Source organism: Podarcis tiliguerta (genome assembly GCF_965153285.1).
Source record: "Podarcis tiliguerta genome assembly, chromosome: 6".
NCBI lineage: Eukaryota > Metazoa > Chordata > Lepidosauria > Squamata > Lacertidae > Podarcis > Podarcis tiliguerta.
This window is the reverse complement of record NC_139539.1, coordinates 59805017-59820985: the sequence shown is the minus strand read 5'-3', so window position 1 is coordinate 59820985 and position 15969 is coordinate 59805017. Positions and strand designations below refer to the sequence as shown.

The following is a 15969-nucleotide window of genomic DNA, read 5'->3' as shown; positions in this document are numbered from 1 at the left end:
TTATCTTGCTGCACAGAGCTATTCCATAGCATAATTTTTAAAAGAATCTCATCCTTTCTGAAACATAATGAAGATATTCCAGGTCTTGCCTTGCAGGCAAACATTAAGTTCATTGAGCCTGTCCCAATATGTCAGCCAAGAACCCTAATCAAAGCTAGAAAATGTTTGTCAAGGAAATGACAAGTCCATCAAAATGTATGGCTCTTGTTTCTGCGTTTACAGACTCCTACAGATTGTCACTTTTTATAAAATCTGCAGTTTTTCACACATGTGGTAAGAACTACATTAGCTGCATTTAAATTTGTTTTTTGTAGCTAGTACCTGGTCCTTTACCCATTCCACATGGCCAGTGTTGTGTCTGATAGTAGCTTGGGTGTCATCTCTTCCAAACACCTTCATTATATTATTAGCTGAATGAGAAGTTTTGAAAAAAGAATTGTTAGCAGTTCTTCATGTCAGTCAGTGATAAAATAAGGACTCCTGCTCAATCTCAGGTGACCCAGTGTAGCAAACATAAGCCATCCCTTGTGCATTCCTGGTGCTGTTTGCATTGTTATACATACACAATGCAAAAAAGGGACTTGGGTTCTGAGCATCAACTGCCATATTGGCAGTTCTGCAGCAAATTCTGGTTTTGGACAGTAAAGACTTAGGTGTATGGTATACTACAGATGCTATTTTTATTGCTGCAAAGCACCACAGTTTTTTTTGCTGAGGGAACAGACATGGCTGCTTTGTTATTGCCACAGTACAAAAGACACCATCATGCCTCAAATAATCTAGAAGATGGAAATAAACTCCACTGAAGTTAGTGAGGCTTACTTCTGAATATGCGTGCAATGAATTGTGCTGTTACAGAACTCCCTTTAAAAAAAAGAAGTAGTTGATTGCAGGATATCTTTTACCAAATGGCATTTTAATTAATGATTGCTCAATTATTTTAATCAATGGTTTCATACTATCACGATAGGATGGCAATTTTGCCTGTAGACAAAGATGTGGCTGTTCTTTTGAAATCAGAATATGAATCCTCACCTCTCGCCAGACAGGCAGCTCTTTTATTGCCCGTCTAGCTTTCTCCCACTCAGATTCCTGTTTCTGGCCTTCTCCTCTACCCCCTTATTCCTGTTTCCCACCTACTCTAAGTTCTAACCCTCATTTACTAAACTGCTGCTAACCTTGGCCCATTAACCATTTATATCAGGGTTTCCCAAACTTGGGTCTCCAGCTGTTTTTGGACTACAACTCCCAACATCCCTAGCTAGCAGGACCAGTGGTCAGGGATAATGGGAATTTTAGTCAAAAAACAGCTGGAGACCCAAGTTTTGGAAGCCCTGATCTAGAGTCCTCTCTCCTAAGCTAGCTCCTACGCCCACCAATCTTCTTGGTTCATAATTTCAAAAGTACAGTGAGCCTTGAGAGAGTAGAGTGTCTTTCTGCAAGATACAGCGAGCAGAAGAACCCAGCTGTTGAAAGACCTATCAGTTTAGAATCCCATCCCTCTGATTGGACCTATGACATGTACCTCCAGGTGAATGGAGGTGACTTGCAGAAAGATCCAGGAGTTGCCACTCCTGCAACACTGCTTAGGTGACTGTGCAGGTTTGCAGTAGCAGCCATGCTCCTCCAAGGAAAATGTTGGCGCTATGGCAGGCAGCAAGAATGTGAAAAGCAGTGCCTTAAGTAATACAGTTTCTTGCCTGTCTCCATGGCATAAAATGCACCAAGGAGACTCCAAACATAGCGAGCACAGCAATAGACTCTCTAGCATCTGTCACAAGCATCTAAAAGTAACTTGTGCTTATGTGCAGCATGCACATTGAGGGCATGCAGAGTCTCCTTTCGATGCTTGCTAATGGACACCACCCTGTAGGATGCTCATGCCAGGAAAACAAGCTGAAGTCTTGGAAGCCAAAATTGTAGCCAACACAGCTGGCACAATCAGTTGATGAACTGCCAGTTACACAAAAGGCAAAGCTCTTGCATGTCTCTTAATTAGAAAAATCACCTCCCGTTATTCCAGAGCAGCTATGAAAGAAACAGGAGTTTGCTGAAAGGAAGTCACAAAACAGAGAAAATATTCAAACCCAAGGATGCTATGTAATATGTCTAAGTTTATACTTCTTTATTCTAATCCTTTATATCCCTCCTTTCAGGAAACAAATCCTTTGTAGGTTGAAGCTTTCTAAACTGGCTCTTGGTAATAGCAACCAGAAGCAATGTATTTGGGGTTTTTCATTAAATATGTCCCTTGAAATATTAAGCTGACACATGAAGTTGCCCCATGTTAAATTGTGAACTAAAATAATACTGGGAAGCATTTGTATTTTAACATCCAGGATGCTTTCAAGGAAGTGGGGTGTTTTGTTTTCTAGGTGTTCTGTATATACACAGGAAAGCTAGAGCTAAACCACAAATAGTGTGTTCAAAGGACAACACGGATGCCAAAACTGTCGTTTATTTTAATCATTTTTTAACCTACACAGGCCATATCTGAAGAATATATTCTGCTTGGCTGCAAGATTCTACAACTGCCTGATCCTACTTAAAAGGTTGAAAAGAAACGCCTGTAAATCTATCTCCCCAGCAAATACCAGCTAAGGATTGCTCAGTGCACTAGGCAGGTGCACATCTAGATACAGTTTCTTGCGTCTAATTTAAACTTTACAATCTGCACAACCAGATAATCTCAATGTAAATAATACACTTCTCCATAGCTCTTTTATGCAAATGGGTAACGGCACAAGCTGAATTTCTGCACCAGGCCCCTACGCTTGCCCTACCTTGGTAAAATGCCTCTGTGAGCTTTCCCCTCCTGTTTTGGGAAGAAGAGCTGTGCTTAAGGATGGACACTATTTCCCAGGCCTTCAAACAAACTGTAAATTTCACAGTAATGATATGCTCCATGCTTTCTCTGAAGGAGTGCCAGTTTGACCACAAACAATGAAGACTGCTTGCCAACATGCGGGGCATTGTTTATGCAACTTATCAGCACACCCAAAAGGAAGCAATTTTCCATCTATCTTTGGCTCGCTACCATCATTTTGCTAGCAAAACCTTATGTGCCTCACATGCAACATTTGCAATGCCTTTTTAGTTACTTTGGTTTACAAAAGCACCACATAACTTTAGTTTTGCACTGCTAGCAAAGCTATCAGTATGTTCTTCTGCTTTGTGGTGCCTGAACTTATGCTGCAAAATCATTAAAAAGCAACACCATAGAGATTAATGTTTCTTTGCAATAGTACCTGCAGGGACAGGAATCAGTAAAACCTATCCTAGCATGTACTGAGATCCACAAATGATATCATGTTTCAGTCAAAATAAATGGTAACTATGCTGGAATGTTTAGAGGGCCAAGTACATCTTTAATAACTTTTTAACATAAAGATTATTTTTAATGGAAATTTAGGTGGTGGTGAAGCTGAGGCATGTACCTTCTCAGATGACTGACACTGAAATGCCAGCTTCACCATTTTGAGTGTAAGCAAAGAGTGGAGCCTTAAGAATGTGCTTGCTCATCTCTTCTGTATATATACCCTTTATGATGGTTTGAAGACACTACATAGGGAGGTTTTCCTTCTTGCTTTGCACTGGGTCCCCTTCTGATCCCCCAAAAGCCACTCCTGAAAGTTAGAAGGCTCTATACAACAGGTTTGGGAGCTGCAGAAGGGGTGGGAGAGAAACAGGTAGAAATTGTGGAGCCCTTGCTCCCAATGTGGAATGTAAGTGCCTTCTGCCCATGCAAGCAGCTTTTTGCAACCAAGCAGACAGTAATAAGTTGTTCGGCATGTACCAATTTCAAAACTGAAGTTGTCAACTATAATTGGGTCACAATTCTTTTTATAGAATAAAACTTTTGAAGGATAATTTGGTGTTGACAAATTGTTTTTAAAAAGTGATTTGCTTAGACATTTCGGTGTAAAGAGTACAGGTTTCAGTTCAAGGTATTTCACTGCTATCAGTGCTAGTTACTTCAAATATATGCATATGCTTTTAAGCAGGAAAAGGTTGAGGGCCTTTTTCTTCTCAAGATGCAATTGCTAGTTAGTTTCACTTACATAGTTTGAGGAACTTTATTGGGGCAACATCATTGCTGCCTCTTCACGTTTGCGGCATCATAACTCAGTCCCAAGCATGTTTACTTACAAGTAAGTTCTACTGATTTCCTTGGGACTTGCTCCCTTGTAGGCTTCTTCAGAATTGCAGCCTAAGGCTATTAAAGTACTGCTTCTCAGCCACTTGTACTAAGCTTTTTCTCTTTTCAGAAACAGCTGGGTCTGTTAAGAACCATTTCCTAGTTCTACATAAGGTAGATCAGATAACTCGCACTTTATCACCCTTGAAGGCCATCTGAAGGACAAAGAAAAGAGATACACATAAAACTAATGTTTTTCTATGCTGGGGAATACTTGCTCCGGGCTTCTGATGACTACAAGCAGAAGAAATGGCTAATGGAAATGTGAGATCAGTGCTCTGTCAGCAAGAGCGACTGTTTCACACTCTCCTTCCCTGAGTGATTTTTGCAGTGCTTCAACATCTTAGAAATATTTTACCAAACTGTATTTGGGATGCGGGTAGTGCTGTGGTCTAAACCACTGAGCCTAGGGCTTGCCAATCAGAAGGTCGGTGGTTCGAATCCCCGTGACGGGGTGAGCTCCCGTTGCTCGGTCCCTGCTCCTGCCAACCTAGCAGTTCGAAAGCACGCCAAAGTGCAAGTAGATAAATAGGTACCGCTCCGGCAGGAAGGTAAACAGCGTTTCCGTGCACTGCTCTGGTTTCGCCAGAAGCTGCTTAGTCATGCTGGCCACATGACCCGGAAAAACTGTCTGCGAGCAAATGTTAGCTCCCTCGGCCAGTAAAGCGAGATGAACACCACAATGCCAGAGCCGTTCACGACTGGACTTAACTGTCAGGGGTCCTTTACTTTACCTTTTTAACTAATTAATGAAGTAAATGAAAACCCACACAATCCTCATTTTGGAGCAGTTCAGTTGCTGATAGCACTCTGATAGCACTCTAGAGACTGAATATGCCTGCTTTTTCCCATCTGCGGCTCTAGACCCGAGGGAAGTGAGGCTGGCACTAGGCCCATGTTGCTCCATACTTTGAATTGGCTCTTCAGTGGTTGCGGTACCTATGCCTCTTGGGAGGAATAACTGCTTTAAGAAAGGAGTAAAGTTAAGCTTGGTAGTATTTAATAAGGGAAATGTGGAAGTGATCCATAGATAAGATAGCCCTTTCATATGTGGAGGCTAGGAGGCTTAGTTTGGTCAGAACTGAGTATACACATGGCAGAGTTAATGTTACATGCATTACTTCTGGTAAATCAGTATCAGGGCCATAAAAATTGTGTCCTGGGCTTTTTAGACTCATGTATTATCTGAAACCAAAGGAGTACATTGGTTGCCAGATTGGGGGGGGGGGGGGAATCAGCTCTCCTACCACACTAATAGCTTTAAGAATGGGGTAGAAACAGACTATTGTTAATGTCATCATTCTATAAAACATTGGGTTGGAACCAGACAACAGTTTGGAAAATTGAGATTTCCTACCTGGTCCATGAAACATCACCCAGCAATTCCCCTTACATAGCCCTGAGAATCCTAGAGGATAGCATGGGAACTGATGCGATGAAGTGGGGAGGTTCTGCCAACTATCCCGACACACCAGTTCCCACTGGTGCAAGGCAACTCTGAATCCAACTCCCTGCTTAGGATTTAGGCTGCACATTCAGCACATGCTATCCTCTTCAGTTCACAATAAATATATCCAAATTGCATAGGAATGCTGGGCCTCCACTCCAGGGGAAATTGCACACACCAGTGGGTTTCTTTGCACACATATCTGAGCAACAAGCCATCCAACAGATGGTCAACAGTGAAGGAAGTTTGGCTGGATTTGGGGCACACCCAAAAGCGAGGCAATTGCACCATCCAGGCTGACAGAGCCAACCATCTGTTTGGTATAATCTTTGATCCAATATTGGGAACCTGGAGTGCTTGATATAGACTGACAGGAACTAAACAAACACTTTATGCATGCAGTTTCTTTCAGCACACTGGACCTTTGATGGATTGATATACAAAACTTTAAAGGATACAGTTTGAAAGTGTATACGGGTTTTGTATACTTGAGACTTAGAAGGCTCACTTGGTGTAGGAAAAATACAAGTTTCATTGGTGTGAGATATCATTCCCTTTAATACAATAAATTATGTATTACTGCTCTGTGGCAACTTTACTTTTAATAATATTCACATTCCAGCACAATGTTTTAATTTCAAGTCCCCATGATTGAACCTATGCTCTCAGCTTCTGTTCATTTTCATAGAGCATAGCAGGGCCATTAGAAAAATGGAGGGGAAGGACATCATTAGCATTTGTTTGCATAATAGATTGTAACTGTGCATGAAGAATTTTGGCTTCCTGGCACAAGATACTAGGCAGCTTGAGCTTTGTAAAGAGCTACATTCAGATTATGTTGCATTTTGTATGGCAGCAAACCAAACCATGTACTTGCAAACTGAAAATCTGTATCAGAAATATGTAGTACCAACTTTATCCCATTTTGAGGGCTTTGTCTTATTGCTGTACATGTTTTCAGAACAGCAGAAAGGAATAAATTTGGGTGGAGCTGACATGCAATAGAAGCATGTGATGATAAGTGTATAGTGTCTTGTTGAATAAGGTGCTAAAATATGGCAACAAATCAAATTAAATCAGAGGCTAGTTGAATTTTGTATTTAAAATGAATACTCAAAGTCAATGTGTATTGAATGTAAGACTTTGGCTAGGAACAATGAACTAATTGTTCATGTCCATGATAAATATGTGTCAAATACAGCAGAAATGTCAAGTCTTCGTAAGTGGCTGCTAGAAATTGGTCTAATTCTTTATACGCCATGTATACTTTTGTCAGTGCAGGCAGATGGCATGGAAACAACCATCAAGCACCAAAGAATTCCAAATGGATTTGAATTTGTGAAATAACTTCATTTTTAAAAACCCAACAATATTTGAATTGCAGGCTATTAAATATCAAGACTATTACAAGAGAGTGCTACAGAAAAAGGACTTTGCACAATTTGAGTTCTTAGAGATCTGCTGCATTAGAATTATAGAATTAGAATCCATATAGACTAAAAATGCTATTTTGGTTTTAAAATTTGCATATCGCTGGGAGGTTTACATGTTGATGTACATTAAAAATAATGTTGGCCACAACAGTGCCTTGGAACTCTTGTTATGGACTTTTAGCTAGTATAAAGGTTAATACTGAAATAAGACTGTCATGGAAGCATGAACCATGACACTGAGTCATGAATATTAGTTCAGTGGCCTTGATGATTTTAAGCATATCATAGAGAATAGTGAAATATTGTACAAGGCAGCTTAATGTATGTAATCAAATAGGGTAGAAGAGACAGCATTTAGTAGCAACAGACAAGATACGCTGTAAAATATGGTTCTGCATCCCCAACACATTTCATTTGAAGTGCATTAAACTGAAACTCATACTATTAAATTAATTTGGAAATTTTATTCAAAATAAGCCAGTAAAGGTGGCCAAAATATTACTTAATTGTTTTCAAGGTACCAGTAGCTTTCCATCTTCAACAAATAATCAAGTATGATGTTTCCCTTTTATTGCATACAGAGGACAAAGAGTCCATTTCAAACCTCTCTTAATAATGGCTATTCACATTCCTGAAACAGCACAAATTGACATGTAAACATTTTTGTGTGGCTTTCCCCAGCAAATACATAAAATAAGAAAGCAATTTATACCTCACATTACATATGATTTAAGACATAGTTCTATGAAAATATTAAAAGGTTTTCCCTCGCTTTAGTCATTAGTTTTGCGGGTTGGCACTTTGACCTAATTGGTTTTTTTCTGATTTCGGCTATCTCTTGATTCCCATATTGCAATGACATTAAAATATAGCAAGAAGAATAGAAAGTGCAAGCAGGATACAGCAGAGACAGCTAGAGGAAATAAATCTGGTAGCCTTTGTGGAGGATCCAATGTAGCACTCATTAAAGTCAGGATGCCCATCAGAGTTATTGAGACAAGGAACTGAAAGGAGAGAGAAAAGGTACACTGGTTATCACTGATTTACAATGTCCAATAAGTCGTTTCATTGCTTAGGTGCTCTGTTTTCATCATCCTTATGGAAGATATTTCAGAAAATACAATGTGTCTCTAACATGACATCTTATGTACCAATTGCCAGGGTTGATGCAAACATGGTCACATCAGCCATATTAGGATGCCGAATCTAACCATGGTTTAGTGTGAGGTGAACAAGCCCAAATGAGCTGGATCAAACTTCCTACTCATATCCTTCCCTCTCCTCTTTTCTTGATGCTTGTTTCAATGTTAACCACAGTTGGTTGGTTTGAACATAATAGCCAAACTGCAGGGTTGTTTTGTTAAGTGCCAGCCAAGGCATGCTGCAGCTTCTTCATGCCACACTAAAAGTGTCAGATGCTGCCCCAGATAACTGCTTAAAATGTTCCAGCAATTTTATTCACCAGCAGCATCTGCACACGGTGGGAATCATGGCAGTGGTGTGACTGGGGACCTTGGCAGCTATACAGTAGCTTATGTTTAAAACACATAAACAAAAGGAAAGCATCTACCCCTTAGACAAATCAGTGCATAAAAGACAAGGTGTTTGTAAGAGTTACTTACTGAACTCCTAATAACCTTTGAGAATGTTCTGAACCATGGAATGCATCGTCTAATGGAAGTGGGGAAAAGTTTTAGCTGCATATCGTCCTCAGAAGTATTTTCAAATATTGAAAAAGAAGTTGCACACACTGTGAGAAAGGCCAGTGTTGTCACAATATATGGCAGGAGCAGGCCATCCTTCAGGAGAAGGGGGAGCATGCTGTGGAGAAAGAGACAAGTTAGTTCATGCCCTATCATGGTTATTTGCCCAACAATATATAAGGGTGTAGGGACGCGGGTGGCGCTGTGGGTAAAAGCCTCACGCCTAGGGCTTGCCGATCGAAAGGTCAGCGGTTAGAATCCCTGCGGCGGGGTGCGCTCCCGCTGTTCGGTCCCAGCACCTGCCAACCTAGCAGTTCGAAAGCACTCTCGGGTGCAAGTAGATAAATAGGGACTGCTTACTAGTGGGAAGGTAAACGGCGTTTCCGTGTGCGGCTCTGGCTCGCCAGAGCAGCGATGTCACGCTGGCCACGTGACCCGGAAGTGTCTCCGGACAGCGCTGGCCCCCGGCCTCTTGAGTGAGATGAGCGCACAACCCTAGAGTCTGTCAAGACTGGCCCGTACGGGCAGGGGTACCTTTACCTTTTATATAAGGGTGTGGGAAGTTCTCAATAAACTCAAGTTAGAATTATTTAGAAATACTAATATTCAAACTCACCTGAAGGTTGAAACAAGTAGAAACCATGTAGACATAAAAGGAATTTCATGTATAACTAAGCAGACGGGTCTATGGGGAAAAGCAAATAAAACCTACATAAACATTGTCAAGGTAACATTTCAATTAGTTGATAGCGGAGCTGCTACATCATACATTATTTTTTTGTTTTAACGAAAGTGACGCAAAACAAGAGTAAGGGGCATTTATTTAGAATACAGACCACAAGCACATTAATACACAATACATAACAATAATGGCTAAGCAGCCCATTAGGGCAACAGAGTAAAATAAATTGCACATGGAGATTGTTTATGCACCTTCCTATGGGGGTAAGTGAAGTGTTAACACCACTTACTATTCTTACAATCATGTATATATAGCAACAGAAAATCCAAATGGTGAGTGCCACCAGAACTGTAACCAAAACAAGGCCACTGAGAAACCAAGATAAAGGCATTAGCAATATTTAGTAGGGGAAACTAAGGGGAGAGCTGAGTATGCACAGTAGCTACTGAATGTGGGATGTCAGGGGATGAGGCACTGGCAAAGGAACCAAAGCAAAATATAGTGAACCTAGAAAATGGAAGAAAGCTTGGCTGGCTGGCATATTCAATACTGTCACCCCACACTTCAACATTCTATTGCAAGTCCCACTCCTTACTACTACTTGACTCATTTTTAACACAGGAAGTTGCCTTATACCAAGTCAGACCATGAGGCCCATCTTGCATAGTAATGTCAATGCTGACTGGCTCCAGCGTTTCTGGCAGGAGCTTTTTCCAGCTCTAACTGGAGAGACCAGGAATTGAGCCAGGGACATACTGCACGCAGACGTGTTCCATCATTCAGCCATATCCCTTTCCTTGTCAATAAGAGCAATTCTGACAGACCCATGCAAGCAAATACAGTGGTACCTTGGTTTACAACCATAATCTGTTCCGGAGGTCCGTTTGTAAACCAAAACAGGTTGTAACCCAAGGTGCGCTTTCGCCAATGGGGCCTCCAAAAAAAATTAGTTCATAATCCCAAAAAAATAGGTTGTAATCCAAAAAAAAGGTTGCAAACCAGGACACGCACTTCCAGGTTTGAAGTCTTTGTAATCCAAAATGTATGCAAACCAAGGTACTACTGTATCTGAAAGTAGTTAACTGAAGGGCATGATAATGAAGCTCACATAAAGGTGACCTGCAGAAAGACATACAACATTTCAGTTTCAAAACAAGCCAACTTTAAAATCATGGTTTCTGAAGCTGGCTGGTTTAACTACAGTTTGTCAGTCTGGATAAAACGAGACTATTTCCAAAGAAGCCGGAAAGTAAATACTAGAAACATCCTTCCAGCTATGCAGGAGGAAAGGAGTAGCGTGCAAGCCTGAGTCTTGCTCAGATTCATTTCAGCTGAAGCATGTAGCACTCCGCCATGGTTTAACATTCTGGGCAAACAGACCTACAGATGCAAAAACTGCTCTTCGGTCCCAAGTAAATCCCACAATCCCAGATTTGACATTACTGTGATATAGGAACCTGGCTTTACAGTTCCTGCTGAGCATGTGACTTCAATGCATGTTCAGCATCTTGTGAACTTGGCAAAAGCCATCTCTGAAGCATGTGGATCAATTTTAGAGCTGTCACTTTTTCCACCTCCCCATACTTTTCCTACTTCCCAAGTCTACTTCTTACATGATGGGTGTAAAAAGAAAAGAGGATGGAAGACAACAATGCATTCTAAAACATTTAGCTTTTCAAAAATAAGACATAGAAGGCACCTCCTTTGGCCAGGTATACTAAATACCCTTTCATGCATCCTGGGCAAAGGGAATGATGTTATTTGGTTGAACCAATTCTCTTGTGCTTCGGCACATTCAAGATGTACCCTTGCATAGGTGCTGGAGCCCGATTCTAGATCAGATCCCATGATCCACTTCATCAGATGTGCTGTTTATTTACTTCCCATTTCAACAGATAACGATGCAATTTATGTTTAAAGTAGAAAATACAACTTACATTGAAACTAGAAGAATAGATTTTTCATGCACTTGGAATGAGAACAGGAAGAAGGATAATGCGCAGCTAACCTGTTAAAAACAAAGTTGACAAGGGTTAACACAGAGGCAACAAGTACTGTTTATATTTCCATCGACAGGAACGTGTAGAGGATGCTTTTGCTATTCAGGAACAGCTTACATGTATCCATAGAAGCAGGCTTTCCCAACATGGTGTTCCAGATGTTTGGACTACAATTTCCATTGTCAATGGTGAGGGTTGATGGGAGCTTTAGCCCAACAATATCTGGAGATCACCAGGTCACAGGATTCTGCTTGAAATGTCACTGTGCTTAAGACCACTTTTCCTTATTTTCAAGTACATTTAAAATGGGTATGTTACCATAACTAAGTGTATGAAATATTTTTAAGTTGCAGTATAAAAACAGCATTCGAGAGAAAAGCATAGTTCCTTTTTAAAGTTATTGCAATAATTACTGTTATTTTTTACAAGTAATATTGATCTGGAAAAAAAGCAAAATAAGAAGTGAACACTCATCCATACAAGGCTTTTTTCAGTGGTGGAACTTGAGGTCTCAAATTTCAGCGGCAGCCTGTGCAACACAAACAATGATTCCCCACCCCGTCTTCCATTCTACATTATTGTAGAATGTGACGCACATAGGACTCTGTGCCCTGTGATGCTGGACCAGTCAAATTTCCTTAAATCCACCTCTGCTTTTTTGCATGATTTTGTATTTTGAAGAAAATACAGCAATTTTAAGAATACCACTTACGTATTGCTGGAGGACTGCTATAATCGTGTTTTGTTTAAAGTGTTTTAAGTAATTTTTAAGAAATACAAAGTAGCACAGCGGAGTAACTTTACTGATCCTTCTAAAAGTACTATTTAGGCAAAGCTTCAGCATTCAATGACAGATAAACTTCAAAATTTAAGTAACGGAGACAAGGGTGGCTGTTTATCAGAGATTATTAACATAAGGCATAGGTCAAAAAAGAACATTGAGCATCGCAATACAGTGGCTATTCTCCAAGCCTGAAATATTAGTCATCTGATTTATGAGTCTTTTTGGGCAATTTGGACCAACAGGCCTATTAATGGGATTGCGGTTGTTTAGGCTACCACATAATTGTTTAATTAATGAGGCTTCCTCATTCCCTGGAGGTGGAGTTGGTTATCCTTAATCTAGATTAATATGTAATGGTCCGTGTGACATGAAATAGATGAACTCCACTGCCCAAATAACTTTTAAGTGTGCAACCTTGCACAAGTAGCATGACTGATCATGTATCATCCATCAGGTCTGATCTAGCTGAGATTCCTGCATTGCACGGGGTTGGACTAGATGATCCTTGGAACCTTTTCCAACCCTACAATTCTATAATTATATCTATGGTGAGAGGTTAGGAGTTGTGGTTCCAAGTAGGTCAGGAAATACCTAGCTACTTCAGGTGAGCTAGAAGTCTTTAGAACCAGATAAATTGCATATAAGCTTTTAAACAAATTTGTTCTCTGCTGTCCCAAAGGGCAGAACAAGGGTGTAATAAGCATAACTTACAGGAGGATAGACTTCAGAAGTTTCTCAATAGCACCAATTACCTTGAGAGTAGTGGGCTCCCCTCACTAGAGGAATTCATGCAGAGGTTAGACAGTCATCTGCCAGGGTGACATTGCTCTAGATTTCCTGCATAGGCCAAATGGTCTATATAGCAATTTCTGTGCACATTTTGCCACCTAATCCTAATTTCCATTCTGTGATATATTTCCATCCTATATATGATTGTGTGTGCGTGCATATGTGCATATGTATTTATGGGAAGGAAAGCAATAAGTCCTCTGACGTATGGATGATTCTAACTTCATAATCTGTTTCTAGAGCACCATGTTTTGGTGCACAAACAAGAATAATGAGCAGTCGGACTGGTCTGAGATACAGCACCTATGGTCACTCAGAATGGCCAGGTTTTGGGTTTCTTATTGGAAGATATCATATGGTACATATATATGTTGTTCTATGAAACTGAACAGAGTGTGAATGGAGAAAGATATTTGTTTCTATTATAAAACATACAAACATTACATTAAATAAAATAAAAAAAGTTCATTAAACACTTACCAAAGCATATTTAAATCCTTTGATAGAAGGCTGCAGAGTTAGTTTTATGCAACTGGGAAGTGCAGTCAGGAATGTTAAGGCAAAGCTGAACATAAAATAATGTATTAAAAATGCTATCTCAGTAACAATGGATTCACCTTCTTAAAACTATGGATCAAATCTGATTTTTTCATACCTGCACTAAAAAACAAATAATAAGGTTCCTGCTTCGAATTTCCAAATTTTAAACTCACAAATTAAACAAACAGAAAACAACCACATGACACTACTAACTGTTTAAATCAACTCTGTTTCCATGCAGATGGTTGAACCAGTGCCAGAATCTGACATTTAATGTATTTATTATTAAAAACTATGTATAACCTGTCCTTCATCAATACAGATTCAAGAGTAAGGTACAGAACACAAAATGAAATAAACACCAACCAACCAAATCATAAAGCAAACAATAAATTGTAAAAGAAACCATCAAAGCAGCTAGAAAAAACAAAGCAAGTTAAATAGCAATCAACTTGCAAAACTTAAAATGCCTGGGCAGATATAAGTCTTCAGCTGGCATTGAAATGATAACAATGTTGGCACTACTCATAACCATAAGGGGAGGGCATTCCACAGACGTGGGAACCACCATAGAGAGGGCAATATTATTACATTGTTTTAAAATACTATCTTGTGATCCTACCAACAGTGTAACATAATTCATACTTGAAAGTTGCTATGGACTTCTATTCTTACTTACCTTAGTTTAAGTTGAGTTTCTGCTGACAGCACTGCCTTTACTTTGAAAAAAACACTTACGGTGCACCAAACATTGGCCACTTTATCCTGAGAAGATATTTAAAGTGTTGCATTATTTTTTGTTGATGGGCCTTATTTATACATTGAATGGCAGGGATCTTTTTGCATGGATGTATATTTGATGCCGAGATTAAATGCATCTGTGTGACCTTGGTTCAAAATAGTGGGCAATGTCATTTTGATTAAACAAGCCTTTAATTAACAGAGAAGTACGTTACTGAGTACAAGAGCCAGAGCTTGTGTTAGAAAAATCTCTTATAACAATACTGTAGCATATTAAGTAAGAGAAGTTTGAAACTTTTTTTTGCAAATGTGAAGCCACACTATATTTTGCCACATTCTGCTGCTAGAACATATTTAGCTCTGCTTGCTAGTTGCTAGCAATGACAGAGTTAACCCTAATAAATCAAGAAGTCTAAAGACATTAGCAGTTGTGCTAGGATCACTTTCCAAATTAAATTTGTAACCACACAGCTAGCATGCTCATGAAACTCATCCCTAAACAGCTGCTTGAATCACAGCTGTGTAGACATAACAGCAAGAAAACTACTACCAACAACTGAGACATCCCTCCTTGTTCACTTACAAGTGTACAGAACACACACTGCAAATTTGCTGAAGGTGACAAGTGCTTGGCAGCACCCACAAACATATAAGATGCCTGTTTAATAGCCAGAGAAGTTTTACAACTATCAGCACTTGCAGGCATCTCTGTAAATGGGAACCAATTCAAAGAACCTGTCACAGGCAACCCAGTATAAACTTACCGTGCACTGCTTACGTAGACAGTTTCTCAGTTTATCCAGATTAATATCCAAATCAGTCACTCCTCTGCTCAGCTCAGAAAACATTTCAGCTAACATTAGATCAAAAATCCCTGAGCTATCCTGGATAAAATCGTGTGAAGTTTCTTCATTATAAAACATCAGTGAAACCTAGCAGTGTGGATCAAAAAAATACATATCCTGCTTCCCTAAAAATACACATGTAAACGCACCAAATTACTTGACAGTTCTTTGGCTTGTGAATTTCTATATACCTCACACTTCGCGTAAAATGTCAACATACAAGTGAGCCTAAATTTTTCTACCAATGTGCCAGCACCACTACCAGGGATGTTAATGGTTTTCAGAAGTAAGTCCACTGATGAGTTGTATCACTATTTCTCACTCTCTCTTCCCCACACCCTCTCACTGGTGCAAACCACTTAATAGAAGTCGTATCTGTAATAAAATCATATACTTTATGCTCAACACCTTTAGGCCTTACTTTAGCAAAGCAAGATAGCACTTTCCAACACAGCAAATCAGGAATCTCAATGCCTTCTAAAGCATGTAACATTTTAGCATCAGTCCAGTGACTATTTTAGAACAGTAAAAAAAGAGAATCCAGTATGTATTCATTTTTTTAGACCCTCTAGATAAGATTGAGCAAGGACGCTGTTAATTACTATGGAATCTGGTCAAACGGAAAAATGTACGTCTGAGCTATAGATCTGACGATGGGATAAATGTTGTCTACTCATATAATATCCTGGAAGATGCCAGCTGAGCTAGGGGTTAAACGCTGGATTAAATAACTGGCAAGAAATGACGGTCAGAGAAGCCAGATCATATTACTAGCCTTCTGGTGTATCTTCCACATGAAATCCCTAA

At 39.8% G+C, this 15969-nt stretch overlaps 2 protein-coding genes across 5 annotated transcripts in view; one reads left to right on the top strand and one right to left on the bottom strand.

The window, feature by feature from the left end:
* The window catches only part of ITGB3BP (integrin subunit beta 3 binding protein), an 83076-nt gene extending 75850 nt beyond the window's left edge, over positions 1-7226 (top strand). For all 4 annotated transcript variants that reach the window (XM_083448222.1, XM_083448225.1, XM_083448224.1 and 1 more), the window contains one exon: positions 2487-7226. In XM_083448222.1, coding sequence (XP_083304348.1) covers positions 2487-2549 — 63 coding nt within the window. In that variant the 3' untranslated portion in view covers positions 2550-7226. The remainder of the gene's footprint in view (positions 1-2486) is intronic.
* Positions 7227-7522: 296 nt separating this feature from the next.
* Positions 7523-15969, bottom strand: part of ALG6 (ALG6 alpha-1,3-glucosyltransferase) — a 28959-nt gene continuing 20512 nt past the window's right edge. Inside the window, exons 11-16 of the mRNA XM_083448264.1 lie at positions 14256-14341; positions 13517-13601; positions 11401-11471; positions 9398-9466; positions 8701-8899; positions 7523-8082 (exon numbers count right to left, since the gene is read on the bottom strand). Coding sequence (XP_083304390.1) covers positions 7885-8082; positions 8701-8899; positions 9398-9466; positions 11401-11471; positions 13517-13601; positions 14256-14341 — 708 coding nt within the window. The 3' untranslated portion in view covers positions 7523-7884. The remainder of the gene's footprint in view (positions 8083-8700; positions 8900-9397; positions 9467-11400; positions 11472-13516; positions 13602-14255; positions 14342-15969) is intronic.